Source organism: Cannabis sativa, chromosome 9 (genome assembly GCF_029168945.1).
Source record: "Cannabis sativa cultivar Pink pepper isolate KNU-18-1 chromosome 9, ASM2916894v1, whole genome shotgun sequence".
Lineage (NCBI taxonomy): Eukaryota > Viridiplantae > Streptophyta > Magnoliopsida > Rosales > Cannabaceae > Cannabis > Cannabis sativa.
In genome coordinates this window covers 59,571,324-59,586,406 of record NC_083609.1, presented here as the reverse complement: position 1 = coordinate 59,586,406, position 15,083 = coordinate 59,571,324, and the positions used below count along the sequence as shown (strand labels likewise).

At 30.5% G+C, this 15,083-nt stretch overlaps 2 protein-coding genes across 2 annotated transcripts; one reads left to right on the top strand and one right to left on the bottom strand.

The window, feature by feature from the left end:
• Window positions 1-1,921: 1,921 nt before the first annotated feature.
• LOC115724008 (uncharacterized) lies at window positions 1,922-5,560 on the bottom strand. Its single transcript, XM_030653465.2, has 4 exons — window positions 5,063-5,560; window positions 4,844-4,981; window positions 3,870-4,336; window positions 1,922-2,569 (listed from the first exon to the last, which is right to left on the bottom strand). Exons 1-4 carry the CDS (start codon window positions 5,505-5,507, stop codon window positions 1,922-1,924), a joined length of 1,698 nt encoding a protein of 565 aa, XP_030509325.2. The 5' UTR covers window positions 5,508-5,560.
• A 2,424-nt stretch (window positions 5,561-7,984) lies between these two features.
• On the top strand, window positions 7,985-8,404 carry LOC133031545 (uncharacterized). Its single transcript, XM_061105073.1, has one exon. The coding sequence runs from the start codon at window positions 7,985-7,987 to the stop codon at window positions 8,402-8,404; it is 420 nt and encodes a 139-aa protein (XP_060961056.1).
• Window positions 8,405-15,083: the final 6,679 nt, after the last annotated feature.

The window sequence follows — 15,083 nt, the reverse complement described above, 5'->3', positions numbered from 1 at the left end:
AAGAAAAGAAAATCATAAAAATATATAAAAAAAAAAATTAGAATTCATAATTTTTCAGTATTTTTGAAATAATCCCCATATATATAATTGGATTAATTTCACAAATGTACAAAAACTACAAAAAAAAATAACAAAAATACGGTTTCACGGAATTTTAAACATTTTTACGATTTTTTTGATTTTATTTACATAAAATACGGTCTTTTTATGTGGAAATTTTGTTCATTTGTTGTTAATTTTTTGTTATATGTATGTTATCTTTTGTTGTTTTTTGTTGTTATTTTGATGTTATTTTCATGTTACTTTTATGTTGTTTTCTTGTTGATTTTATGTTGTTTTAGTGTTATTTTTGGGAAAACCGTAAAAATGTAAAAAAAACATTCTTTGAACGTAAAAATGTAAATATTTTACAAAAAATAGTGCCTTATGTAATTATTTCTTAATTATGTATGAAAAAAAAATATTGTTTGTAAATTTTATAAATTAGGCCCACCATAAAAAGCCAATTTATAGAATTTAACTAAAAAATTATTTCAAATATTAAAATAGATAAAAATACTATTGTAGAATTTTTAATATTAATATTATAATTAAAGTAAATTAATTAATTACCTGATACCACAAGAGTTCGTGTCGCATTTGTAATGCTACTCCAAGCATGGAATCCAATCTACTTTGTTGTGGTTTTTTGGCAACAAGGTGTAATATGTTGTTGTTTGTTGTTTCATCTTCTTGAATTCGTACAACACTTTTCAATACATTTATTTCATGTATTAATTTGAATATTTTCACATGACGATTCAAAATTGCAATGTGAAATATGGTGTTGTTTTCATCATCTTTTTCCCAAATTAATTCCGGACACATGCTGAAAAGTACTACCAAAAGATCAAAATTTCCATTCTTTGCAGCTTCAATCACTAAGTTGAATGGATTTCTAATTATGCTTCGAATTTCAAAGTACTCGTACTCATGTCCTTCCAAAATTCTCTTCCATATTTCTTTTGCCAATCTTAGAGCTGGCATTTCATCACGTCGTCTTCGTGCTGATTGGAATGAAATTTTTGACCAAACTCGATCTATATATAAAGAGAAAAATATCGTAACAAAATTAAATAGCTATGATGATATCTTCAACTATTTACAAGACAATCGACTATAGTGGTACATAATTATATTGCTCTTTGTTTTAATAGACATACAAAAAAATGAAACGAAAATTGATTTCTTTCAATTCTATTTTCTTTCTTATTTTAAAGCATTTAATATTATATCAACATACACTTTATAATTGCAAGACCAGCCTTAAATTGGGCTCAAGATTCCTTTTTCTTTTTGTATCTAGAGTTGGATTAGATTATTTTACTAGTCTTATTATTTCACAAATCTAACATTATTTTTTAACTAAATAATATATTGTATAAAAAATTTGTGGCCTGAGATTGGGTAAATCCTAAGCACCAACTTAGTTCTCTTTTCAACCTATATAAATAACATTTTCTTATATTATTTATTAAATAAATATACATGAGATCAAATATTTCGTATTTATATTATAAGTATGACTATTGCTATTAAGCACCAGTGGTGCCTAGCACCTTCTCGATATGTCGCATTGCAATTGACTAGCAATACTCCCTAAAAGCTATTATATTAAATTATATCAGACCCGATACTTAGTTGGACCAATAGCGATATTGACACATAAGAAGGTACTAGGTACCACTGGTGCCCTCTAGCATTACTCTATAAATATACATTATAGATATATTAACTTACTCCATGTTCCAATAGCTTGTGGATTAAATTTAAATCAAGTACATATAGTAAACCATTACATGTTCTAGATGATCATGATGATCATTGCTATAGCTAGGTAGGTAATAAAAATGACAAAATATTAATAATAAATAAAGCTTTATTACCTTTGATAATGTTGTAATACATGATTTGTTGACTTGAAGTCATTTTGGAAAAAGAATGTGGAATGTAGTGTATCACGAAGGACAGGAAAGATAAGATAGAAAAACAAAGCTATTGGAAGAAGTTGAAGAGAAGAGTATATAATTGGTAGCCTTAATGAAGCATTGTGTAAAAAAGAGGAAAAACAAAATGAGAGCATCATGGAAGTGACAGAGATGAAAAGCAAAGAGAGTCCAACTACAAATGTCCATGGCAATCTCCTAACCAACTCTTTCTCAGTGAAACGTGATATCATTATGGACAAGAATAGCAATATGGCTGTTGATGAAAATGACATGGCTATGGCATTTGTTATAGTTAGAAGTGTCATAGAGATCATTGTATGGTGGTCACTACTATTAGTAATAATACCCTTGGTATGTTTAATACTATTATAACTACCTTGATCTAGGATATCAAAAGCCGTTGGAAATGTAACCGTTAGAATAATTGTTGCGACAATTAGACAAGTATTTGAATTTTTCTTCATCCATTTTTCCGTATCGTTCATCATTTCGGTATGTTCTTCGATGAAAATATCTTTCGGTGTTTGATGAAATATGTTTCTTTTGTTTCTTAGCGAAGGCGCTAAGATCTTTTCCACCTCCTATATCAAAAGATATTTGAGTGTGTAACATGATCATATATTATATAACTACAAGTAATAAATCATTATGTATAGAAACGTTATAAACAAAACACAAACATTTTTTGTAAAATATTTATATTTTTACGTTTAAAGAATATTTTTTTACATTTTTACGGTTTTCCAAAAAATAACACGAAAACAACATAAAATCAACAAGAAAACAACATAAAAGTAATATGAAAATAACATCAAAATAACATACATACAACAAATGAACAAAATTTTAACATAAAAGACCGTATTTTATGTAAATAAAATCAAAAAAAATCGTAAAAATGTTTAAAATTCCGTGAAACCGTATTTTTATTGTTTTTTTGTTGTTTTTGTGCATTTGTGAAATTAACCCAAAAAATATTGGGATTTTTGTAAGAATATACTAAATTAAGTAACTTTTTACAAAAATGACGTTTTTTTTAAAATAAAAACCAAATGACGTGACACATACAAAGAGTCTGTTTTAAAAAATTGGGCCGAAAAAACCGGGATTACAAGCCCAATATACAAATCGTTAAAAAATAGAAAATTACCATAAAAACGTCAACTACATATACGGAAACTTAACATAACAAAAATAACGTCATTTTTGAAAATAATTGCCAAAATAAGGTGGCCCATGAAAATTTCCCAAAAATATTTGTAAAATTTTGTATATTAGGCCCACCATATAAAAGCCCATTTACCCAAGGCCCGAAGAAAATATATAATTAAAAAAAGGAATAAATTGAAATATACTGATTTTTTCATGAGTTAACCAAAAATAGCTTTATTTAAAATTCAATTGAAATGTGCTCATTTTTTATAACTCCATCACCGATCATACTCTCAAAGCTACACAAGTTAGAGTTGAGTGAAGAGTCAGAGTACCATTAGATGATAGGAGCATAATTGGTAGAGTTGTTGAAAAAAAGAGTAGAAATGAAAAAAATAGAAAGGGGGGTAAAAATGAAACATAACAACTTAAAAAAGGTATACTATCTAATTTCCTCATTAAAAAATGGGATTTTTTTAAAATATTGGATTTTGAGCAAAGCTTTACAATTTTATTGTGACACGTAATTTTTTACAAAAATATTATCTTTTTATAAAACAACTGTAAAATAACAAAACAGAATAATTAAAAACAATAATAAAATAACTAAAAAACAATTATCTCAGATACTAAAATAAATAAAAGTATATCGTTCTGTACATCTTTTTTGAAGGAGTGCATTATAAAAAATTTCAATAATATAATAATTAAAGTAAATTAATTAATTACCTGATACCACAAGAGTTCGTGTCGCATTTGTAATGCTACTCCAAGCATGGAATCCAATCTACTTTGTTGTGGTTTTTTGGCAACAAGGTGTAATATGTTGTTGTTTGTTGTTTCATCTTCTTGAATTCGTACAACACTTTTCAATACATTTATTTCATGTATTAATTTGAATATTTTCACATGACGATTCAAAATTGCAATGTGAAATATGGTGTTGTTTTCATCATCTTTTTCCCAAATTAATTCCGGACACATGCTGAAAAGTACTACCAAAAGATCAAAATTTCCATTCTTTGCAGCTTCAATCACTAAGTTGAATGGATTTCTAATTATGCTTCGAATTTCAAAGTACTCGTACTCATGTCCTTCCAAAATTCTCTTCCATATTTCTTTTGCCAATCTTAGAGCTGGCATTTCATCACGTCGTCTTCGTGCTGATTGGAATGAAATTTTTGACCAAACTCGATCTATATATAAAGAGAAAAATATCGTAACAAAATTAAATAGCTATGATGATATCTTCAACTATTTACAAGACAATCGACTATAGTGGTACATAATTATATTGCTCTTTGTTTTAATAGACATACAAAAAAATGAAACGAAAATTGATTTCTTTCAATTCTATTTTCTTTCTTATTTTAAAGCATTTAATATTATATCAACATACACTTTATAATTGCAAGACCAGCCTTAAATTGGGCTCAAGATTCCTTTTTCTTTTTGTATCTAGAGTTGGATTAGATTATTTTACTAGTCTTATTATTTCACAAATCTAACATTATTTTTTAACTAAATAATATATTGTATAAAAAATTTGTGGCCTGAGATTGGGTAAATCCTAAGCACCAACTTAGTTCTCTTTTCAACCTATATAAATAACATTTTCTTATATTATTTATTAAATAAATATACATGAGATCAAATATTTCGTATTTATATTATAAGTATATATTATAGATATATTAACTTACTCCATGTTCCAATAGCTTGTGGATTAAATTTAAATTCCATAGGTCGCTTTCGAGACAAAATATGCAAAGCAGTTTCACCGTTTGTATCGAGTTGGTGAACAATATGACCTCTACTTTCAATCATTTTCAAGGCTAAGTCTGCAAAAAAATGAAATAAATTAAACAATATCACAATTAAATATATAAATAATAAGTTAAATGTATATATATTATACGTACCGTAGATATCGTTATGTATACAATTGAAAAATATTCCAAACTGTTCTCCATTTTCCAAATCAACATTGTTAATTATGGTATGTTGATACAATAGTGAAGCTATTTGAGGTTGTCCAAACCATGAAGCAATGTATAATGGTGACATGCCTTTCTCATCTCGAGTTGTTACGAAATAATTATTAATATTATTTAGGTGGAGAGTGAGAAATTTCTTAACGATTTTTATAGCTCCACCAGCAATGGCTGAAGAAAAAGCAGTGTTGCCATTTATATCTTGAAAAGTCAAATCAATATCTGGATGATTAATCAACATTTGTACAAACTCAGTTTGGTTGGCTCCTGCGGCCACATGAAGAGCAGTTTCCCAAGTTGAATTTGTAATGGCTGAGTTTACTATTTCATGTCGATTTTGAGGTTGTTGCTCCTCTAAGATTTTTTTACCCATTTTACAATCTCCTTTCAATGCCGCATGGTAAAGAGAATTGCACGTTGACCAATTTTCTGTTAATTAATTAAGAAAAAGAAGAAGAAGAATGAAGAAGAAGCCACACAAAGATCACCAAAGATTTCATCTTTCTTTTTTTTAAATATACAATATATATAGGTCTCATGATAGATGTAATGATTTAATTGAACAAATTAAATGTAAGAAAATTAATAAGATTTGCAAATATGAATTTAAAGAAAATTAACTCATATGTACTAATAATAATAAATATATAATTATATACGTGCCTGTGCTAAGTAGATTTAGATGAGGAAGCTTAGGTATGCGTTGTGTTGATGTGGAAGACACAGTAACATAATCTTGATCACCTGAAGATGCTGATGCTGATGTTGTACAACTATAATAAGTACCTGACATTTCAATCCACCTATATATATATATATATATTCCTGCATGTACAACCAATACAAACACTTATATATATTATGTATGACAAATCAACCTACTAAATTATATGTATATATACTAATAATTATATTTATATAGTTATATATATTAAGAGATAATGATATTTCGGATTATTGGTCGATTTGATGAGGCTGGTCGAAACTACATATAAATATAAATATATATCTATATATATACTCAAACAATTGCAGAAAAGCTATATGATATCTTAGAGAGAATTAATAAAAGTGGTAGGCATTTGAATCTCCTTATATAGAGAGAGAGAGATGATCTAGCTAGAGAGAGACAAAGTAATTAAAGTGCATTATTATACATATATATAAATATTATATAGTGACTTTATATATTTTCGAAGAAATTTACATTGGCATGCAACCACTTTAAAGTAATGTATAGATTAAATAGTTTAAAACTTATATAATAGAAAAATGATAATGGGGGATATACATTAAGATTAAGATGTGAAGGACCACAAATAAACACATGTTATTATTATTGCTACATTTTAATATCAGACCAATATAAATTGATTTAAATAAATTAATCACTAGTATTTTCAGCACCTTCTATAAGTGACACTCTACGATTAGTTAATAATATTTCTTAAAAAGCTATAATATATCAGTATGACAACAAAGAGGATACTATGCCACTACAAAAAATTGTTACTTTTAGTGACAATTTTTTAATCACAACATAATTTTTTTGTGACTAAATGTGACTTTTAGTCACAACAAAAATTACTTTTGACTAAAACATAATATTTAGTTAAAAGTTGTCACTAATTTAGTTTTAGTCACAACAAATATTGTGACTAAAAACATATTTAGTCATAATAAATTGTAATTTCTATAACTAATACTTTTAGCTACGGACCTTTTAGTCACAACATCATAATAATAATTTATAATTAGTTACAACTTTTTTATCTTTAATCACAAATTTTATTGTGACTAAAATAAGATTTTTTGTAGTATGCACCACTAATACATTTTACCAAATATTAATGTTCTATATAATAACATAACTATAGTTAGGTTAAACTTTTAATTAATAGGTAAAGGACTGACTACTTCACTGTTATATCTAACATAAATGCATAATTACTAACTTAGACATTATATTGTGTAAAAATTATTAACTAGATTTCTGTTTTGTTAAATGATAGTTTTTAAAATAGTATGAACTAATTTTTTATTAAAATAAAACTTAATAATAATCTGATGTAAAGATGTTATGATAAAACTGATCAGATCAGTAAGAATATATATACACCCTAATTATTTCTATTTCCATATATATATATATACATGGGCGGCTAATAACCTGTGCAACCTGGGCAGTTGCACAGGGCCCCAAAATAATAGGGGATTATTATTATTATTATTATTATTATTATTATTATTATTATTATTATTATTATTATTATTATTTTGAAAATATAAAAAGAATTAATATTGAGAATAGGAAAGGTTGTTATTGGTAGTTTTCCATAGCATAACGTTAATATTAATGTTATGTACAATTATTATATAAATACATAATTAACATTCCCATTTTTATCTCATTCTTCCTCTTTCTCTCATTCTTTTTTTTTAAGAAAACCAGTATCATTCTCTTCCTTTCTCATATTTTTAAATCAATTTTAATTTTTGGCTGCCATCAATTCTCATAAAAAAAAGCCAGGTATATATATATATTATATATATTATATAATATAAATGTTACATAAGGTTTATATATTGTTTATATATATTCTCTTTCTCTAATCTCTATAATATATATATATATATAAATATATATATATATATTTAGTTTGGAGCTTTCACTTGGTGGTTGGTTTGCTTTTTTTTTTTTCACTTGGTGATTGTGATATTGGACAATTGGCGATATTGAATTTATAATAGCAACAAATACCAGGTTCTTTTGTTCCTTTATTCACTTCTAATTTAATTATTACTCTCTTGATTGTTCTTTGAAATATTATATTAGTTTTTTTTTTTACTATGCCTCCCAATATTAGAAAACATGAGTTTGGGTATGAAAAACGTAACAAAAAGAAAAAAATTGAGGAGTTAACTCAATCTCAAAAAGGAGCTCTTGATAAATTTATTATAAAAGAACCATTAGTTTCTTTAAAAAATCATAATTATGACATTGTTGATGTTGAAATTCTTGAAAATGTGGTTCCTAATGAAAATGTTAGTATTGAGAATCAAAATGAAAGTGTTGATATGGAAAGTAGAGGTGATGTGTCTATTGAAAATGTTAATGTGGAAAATAATAGTGATGAGTCATTTAAAAATGATAATATGGAAAATCAAAATCATAATACTACAAATAGTGATGATGATCATTTGAATAATTCACTTAAAAATATGAAGAGATGGTTGATCAATTCGCTTCAAAAAGTGTGCGAAGAATGACCTTTTTTAAATAGAAGGTTGATACTTACTTAAAGTTGTAATGAAAATAAATAACAATTATTATAATAAAATATTTTTTTTTATTAGGGGCCTAAAATTTAAGATTGGAACAGGGCCTCCAAAATGTTTAAGACGACCTGTATATATATATTTAAGAATATACCAAATATCATAATGTCATTCTCGTTACTAATTATCTTACTAATTGAAAATTCAGGCTGGCCTTAGCTTAATTGGTCCCCCTTCTACAAACAGAAAAAGTAATTAAGGACTAAATATTATTATATATTTGTGAAAAAGCAAGTACTAATAAATATTACTAAGTATACTTGGAATTTTCGTACTCATGAGCTTTTGCTTTTGGTCATAGGTTTTGGATTAGTTTAATTAATCTATTATGTATTAAAATAAGAAAAAACTGTGTAAGATATTTATTTAAGATATATATTCAGAACCACTTTTCTTTCTCTCTCAAATTTGAGGATTTGTTTATAGTAAAAAAGGACAAATGTGCTCTGTTAAACCCACCATTAATCTTAAACATAATATATATAATAATAAAGACCGGTTTAATTCATGGTGCATGCATGTGTTTTTTCTCTCTTTTTATTTATTTATTATTATTTTTTAAAGTGCATGTGTTGTTGTGAAGTAACACAAATTTTATAATGATGGCGTGGGAGAGGTTTGCAACCATTTTTGTTTGGATTTGATCTGAGTTTTGAGATTCAATCAAAAAAAAAAATCTGAGTTTTGAGAGAGCAGGTTTGCAACTATTTACTTATTATAAATAGGCTAATTAGTAAATTTTTCCCTGAACTTTGACATATACTAAATCGTGTCTTCTGAATTTTTTTGGCCATTAAAAATTTCCCCCGAACTATTGTTATTGTTAAATTTAAAGACTTTTGTCTAATTTTAGTAAAAAAATTCTAACATGGATGAAAGTTCAAGGGGCATGATTTAGTACATATCAAAATTTGAGATGCATGATTTGGTAGATATCAAAGTCTGAGAAGCATGATTTAGTACATAAACAATCACTGAAAAGTAAATTGAATGAAATTAGACAAAAGTCTTTAACTTTAACAATCTCAATAGTTCAGGGAAAATTTTTAACGGTCAAAAAAGTTCAAAGAGCACGATTTACTACATGTCAAAATTGAGGAGAAAAATTACTATTTATATAGTTATTTAATGATATTTTATTTTGGAGCATTAGAGTATAACAGTGTTATTGCACTACCTAAAGATACCTCATAAATGATTAACGATATTATATAATTAACAAGTGTCTAGTCATTAACTTTTTTTTATGAACAAGAAAATTTATTACTTCAAACAAACAATTAGTACATATATCATAAAACACCTATCATTAGAAGGTGTGTATGTATTCTATACAAGTATAATCATTAAAATCTAATTATAATAATTCAAAACAATATTTATGTCTTTGAGTAACTTGCTTGCTTAGGCAAAACATTTTTGACTTTGCCATTTTGTTTCCTAAATAATCACATTCAGACTCACAATGCTTGCTTATCAAATCTTGTTGTTCCTTGCCTTCCAGGGTTGATAAACATTGAAAATATTTTCTCTTTAAAATTACTCTTCTTGGACATGTTTATCCATCTAGTGTAGACAATTTTGAGACAAAGAGCACTCAAAAAATAGAAGAGATGCTATTTCTTCTGCCCATTTGATTAATTATCATTTCTTTTTTTATCCTAATAATTGTGATGATATTTGATTAATGAAAGATATGGTTTCCTTCTTCTAAGTACTCCCCTTCATCTAATTTTTTTGATTTAATTTCATAATTTTGGTTCCTGCATGCCTTTCTTCTTTAATTTATTTAATTGTGTTGTTTGCCTTTGCAAATATCGACCCGAAAAAGGGGAAGGAAGTGAGCAACCTAAAGCTTCAAAATAAAGAAACCTGAGCCTAAGTCCAAGTCTTCTTCTCCCCTTGATTCTTCTATTGCTGAGAAGGTGATTCACTTTATGTCTCAAGCTCCTACTGCAGAAATATTTGATCACATCCTGATAATCTGAAAGTGCTACTGTTGAATCATATTTTCTCTCTTCCCCGAGAAAGACGATTAGAATCTTATCAATTACGGATCTCCTTTTAATATCATATGTGATTACATGTTTACCGTACATGTTATGAATATCATGTCTGATAGATAACATATCAGTAATGTTGAGCAAACACCAATTCGATCACTCCAGCAGGTGTCCCTTTCATGCACCAGAACAGACCCAGGTTCAACAACTGAACCTCTCCAAGGAACTCGAATGCAATTTAGACAGAATTGAGAGAGAATTAAAGCTTTATTGATACTTGGCTTTATTACAATTGGTTGGTTAAACTAGATAGCCAATAGGCTATTTATACACACAAGTAACAGCAAAGGCACATAACTAACATAACTGTCAAAATAGTTATGTCAGTTGGTGTCCAAGAAACAAGGAAACAGTAAATTGGGTATTAGTAGGCACACCAAAATTAACAATTCTCCACCTTGACTACTAATACACATTACACAAGGTATTTACAAGTATGAATACAATGAACAAACATAAGAAGCATTACTAAACATCATTGATCATGAGCAATTGTAGACAGTGTTGAAACTTGACTGATGCAAGGTTCTTAGTAAGCATATCGGCAGCATTATCCTCAGTTGATACCTTGCATAGCTTAATTTTTCCTTCATTGATAACATCTCGAATGAAATGAAGCCTAACATCAATATGTTTGGTTCGTTCATGGAATACTTGATTTCTGCTGAGGTGCAATGCACTCTGGCTGTCACATAGAATGTTTATACTTTTCTGATCTATGCCAAGTTCCCTAGTGATCCCTTTTAGCCAGATACCTTCTTTGACAGCCTCAGTACAGGCAATGTACTCTGCTTCAGTAGTGGAGAGAGCAACAATTGTTCGTAGATTTGCCTTCCAACTGATGGTGCAGCCATTAAGCATGAATACATAGCCAGATTGTGATCTCCTTGAGTCGATATCCCCAGCATAATCTGAATCAACATACCCCATTACACCTTCTCTGTTTGAACTCAGGCCATAAATCAACCCAGTGTTTATGGTTCCTTTCAAGTATCTCATGATCCACTTTATAGCATTCCAATGCTCCTTCCCAGGTTTGCTCATAAATCTGCTTACAACACTAACCCCATGACAAATATCTTGTCTGGTGCAGACCATGATGTACATGATGCTGCCCATGACACTGGTGTATGGAATAGTTTCCATGTAAGTGTTTTCATCATCTGTGGTTGGTGCTTGTGAGCAAGAGAGTCTGAACTGTTGAGACAAGGGTGTGCCAACTGGTTTCACATCAGTAAACCCAAATTTCTCTAGAATTTTAGCAATGTAGCTGCATTGGGACAATTTCAGGGTTCTTCTTTCCCTGTTTCTTTCAATTTCAATGCCCAAAATTCTCCTTGCTGGACCAAGGTCTTTCATCTTAAACTCCTTGTGCAACACCCTCTTAACTTTGTCTATTTCACTCATGCTTTTGCTAGCTATGAGCATAGGAACACAAGATGCTTCTCATTCTTGACATACACACAGCTGTCAAAAGCACTTCTTTTGAAACTCGATTTGATTACATAGTCATCAAATCTTTTGTACCATTGTCTAGGAGACTGTTTCAAACCATAGAGTGACCTTTTTAGTAGAGAGACATGGTCCTCTTTTCCCTTTTCTTCATAACCTGGTGGTTGCTTCATCAAAATTTGTTCCTCTAGATCACCATGGAGGAATGTTGTCTTTACATCAAGTTGCTCTAGTTCTAGATCCTCCACTGCAACAAGAGTTAGTAGAATTCTTATTGAAGTGTGTTTCACCACAGGAGAGAATATTTCATTATAGTCAATGCCCTCTCTTTGTGTGAAACCTCTAGCAACTAGCCTAGCTTTGAACCTTGCCACTTCCACCCCTGGTATTCCTTCCTTTTGCTTTAGAATCCATTTGCAGCTTACAATTTTTCTACAAACAGGAACTTTAACCAGGATCCAGGTTTTATTTCTTTTAAGGGAATCAATCTCATCATCCATAGCAGATTTCCATCTTGGCCCATCACTGCATTTCATTGCTTCTTCATAGGTTCTAGGTTCAAACTCACCAACTTCTGCAATGTTCAGTGCATAGTGCACTACATCTGCAAAACCAAACCTTACTGGTGGTTTTATGGCTCTCCTCTTTCGATCTCTTACCAATTCATAGTCCAAAATGTTGTCATCATCAGGATTAGATTCACTCTCTGCAGTTTCTTGTTCTTCAGCAGTTGCTGGTGTGAATTGAGTAGTTCTTGCAGGTGACTCCACCTCAAACTGAACATCCTCATTTCTCTCCTTAGTTGTGTCTGTAGATGCTTGTAGAGTGTCTTTGTACATCCTGTTTTCTTCAAACACTACATCTCTACTTATGAAATATTTTTGGTGATTTCCAGGTTCTATGCTCCAAAGCTTGTACCCCTTTACTCCATCTGGATATCCAATGAAAATACTTTTTCTGACCCTAGCTTCAAGCTTGTCTTGCTTCACATGAGCATAGGCCACACAACCAAACACCCTTAGATGATCATAGGGTGCATTGTGACTTGTCCAATCTTCCATGGGAGTTTGAAACTTGATAGCAAATGAGGGACATCTGTTGATCAAGTAGCAGGCTGTAACCACAGCTTCTCCCCAAAAATTCTTGGGTAATCCAGAGCTAATAATCATGCATCTTACTCTTTCCAATAGGGTCCTATTCATTCTTTCTGCTAGACCATTCTGTTGTGGTGTCCTCACCATAGACAAATGTCTACCAATCCCTTCTTGTTTGCAGAAATTATTGAATAGGTTTGCACAGGACTCAAGACCATTGTCAGTTCTTAACTTCTTGATCCTCTTTCCAGTTTGATTCTCTAGTAATATCTTGAATTCCTTGAACTTGGGAAAAGCTTCATCTTTGGTGTTCAAGATATATACCCATACTCTTCTAGAGAAATCATCAATAAATGAGATGAAATACCTTCCTCCTCCTCTTGACATGGTTCTGGATGGCCCCCAAAGATCTGAGTGCATGTAATCCACAATCCCTTTGGTGTTGTGTTCCCCAACTCCAAACTTGACCCTAGTAGATTTTCCAAGCACACAATGTTCACAGAATTCCAAGTCTTGAATATTGTCCTTTCCAAAAACTCCTTTCTGGTGCAGAATTTTCAGACCCTTATGACTTACATGCCCAAGCTTTTTGTGCCATGTCATGGTGGTATTGCATCTTACAATGGCATTGATGTGATTCTTCATAGTGCTTCCTTGTAGGACATAGATACCATTTATTGATGAGCCTCTCATTACAACCTTAGAACCTTTCATCACTTTCATTTCACCATTTTCTATTTTGACAGAATACCCTTCTTGATCCAACATAGCAACAGAGATCAAATTTCTCTTGATCTCAGGAACATGCCTCACCTGATTTAAATTGACACTCAAGCCTCCACCTAGAGCAAATTTTACTATCCCAAAACCAGTAATGGCACAGGCTCTGTTGTCACCAAGCTTTACAGAACCTGCCCTTATTTCTTGATAATCATGAAATTTGCTCATGTCTGGGCATACATGAAAAGAACAGCCTGAATCTAGAATCCATCCTAGATCAGATTGACCTTTCGAGACAACAAGTACCCCAGCACTCTCATAACCATCACTATCTGAACATTCAGACACAATGTCTGCATTCCCATTTTTGTTTTGGTTATAGTTCTTGAGAATTGGACACTCCTTTTTCAGGTGAGTTGTTTGATTGCAGATGTAACATCTCCTTTTGTTCTTTGAATTAGTCTTTCCCTTACTCGATTCCTTCTTTCCACTGTTCTCCTTCTTGAAAGATTTTCCTCGAACCATCAATCCATCTCCTGAGCCTTCATCTTGAAGCTCAGCTCTCTTCTTGATCTCATTAGACATCAGTGCATTCTGCACTTCTTCCAATGTTAAGGAATCCCTGCCATACATCATGGTGTCCACGAAATGTTCATATCTTTCTGTGGGCAAAGATTTTAGGACAATGATTGCTTGGTCCTCATCCTCAATTTTGATCCCTATGTTTTCTAGATCAAGAATGATCTTGTTGAAATCATCCAAATGATCTTCAACACTTTTCCCTACTGTTAGTTTAAAAGAATAAAGTTTTTGTTTCAAGAATAGTCTATTGGCTAAGCATTTTACCATGTAAAGATGTTCGAACTTGAGCCATAGTCCTGCTGCAGTCATTTCTTTTGAAACTTCTCTTAGCACCTTGTCCCCCAGACTGAGAATAATTGTGCTGTGAGCCTTGATCATAATGTCTGATCTTTCTTTTTCTGTTAACCCAGCAGGCATCTTCCCTTCTACAAGTAGTGCATCCTGCAATCCTTGTTGCACCAGGAGTGCACGCATCTTTACTCTCCATAAACCGAAATCATTCTTACCATCAAACTTTTCCAGATCGAACCTGGTATTTTCCATCTTTGCTAATCAATCACCTTAATCTTGAACTCCAAGAACTGCCTTCAAACTTCTTTGAATATGACAAACTTGATTCACGATTCAACACAGAACAATCCCTCCCTAAGCTCTGATACAAGTTGTTGAGCAAACACCAATTCGATCACACCAGCAGGT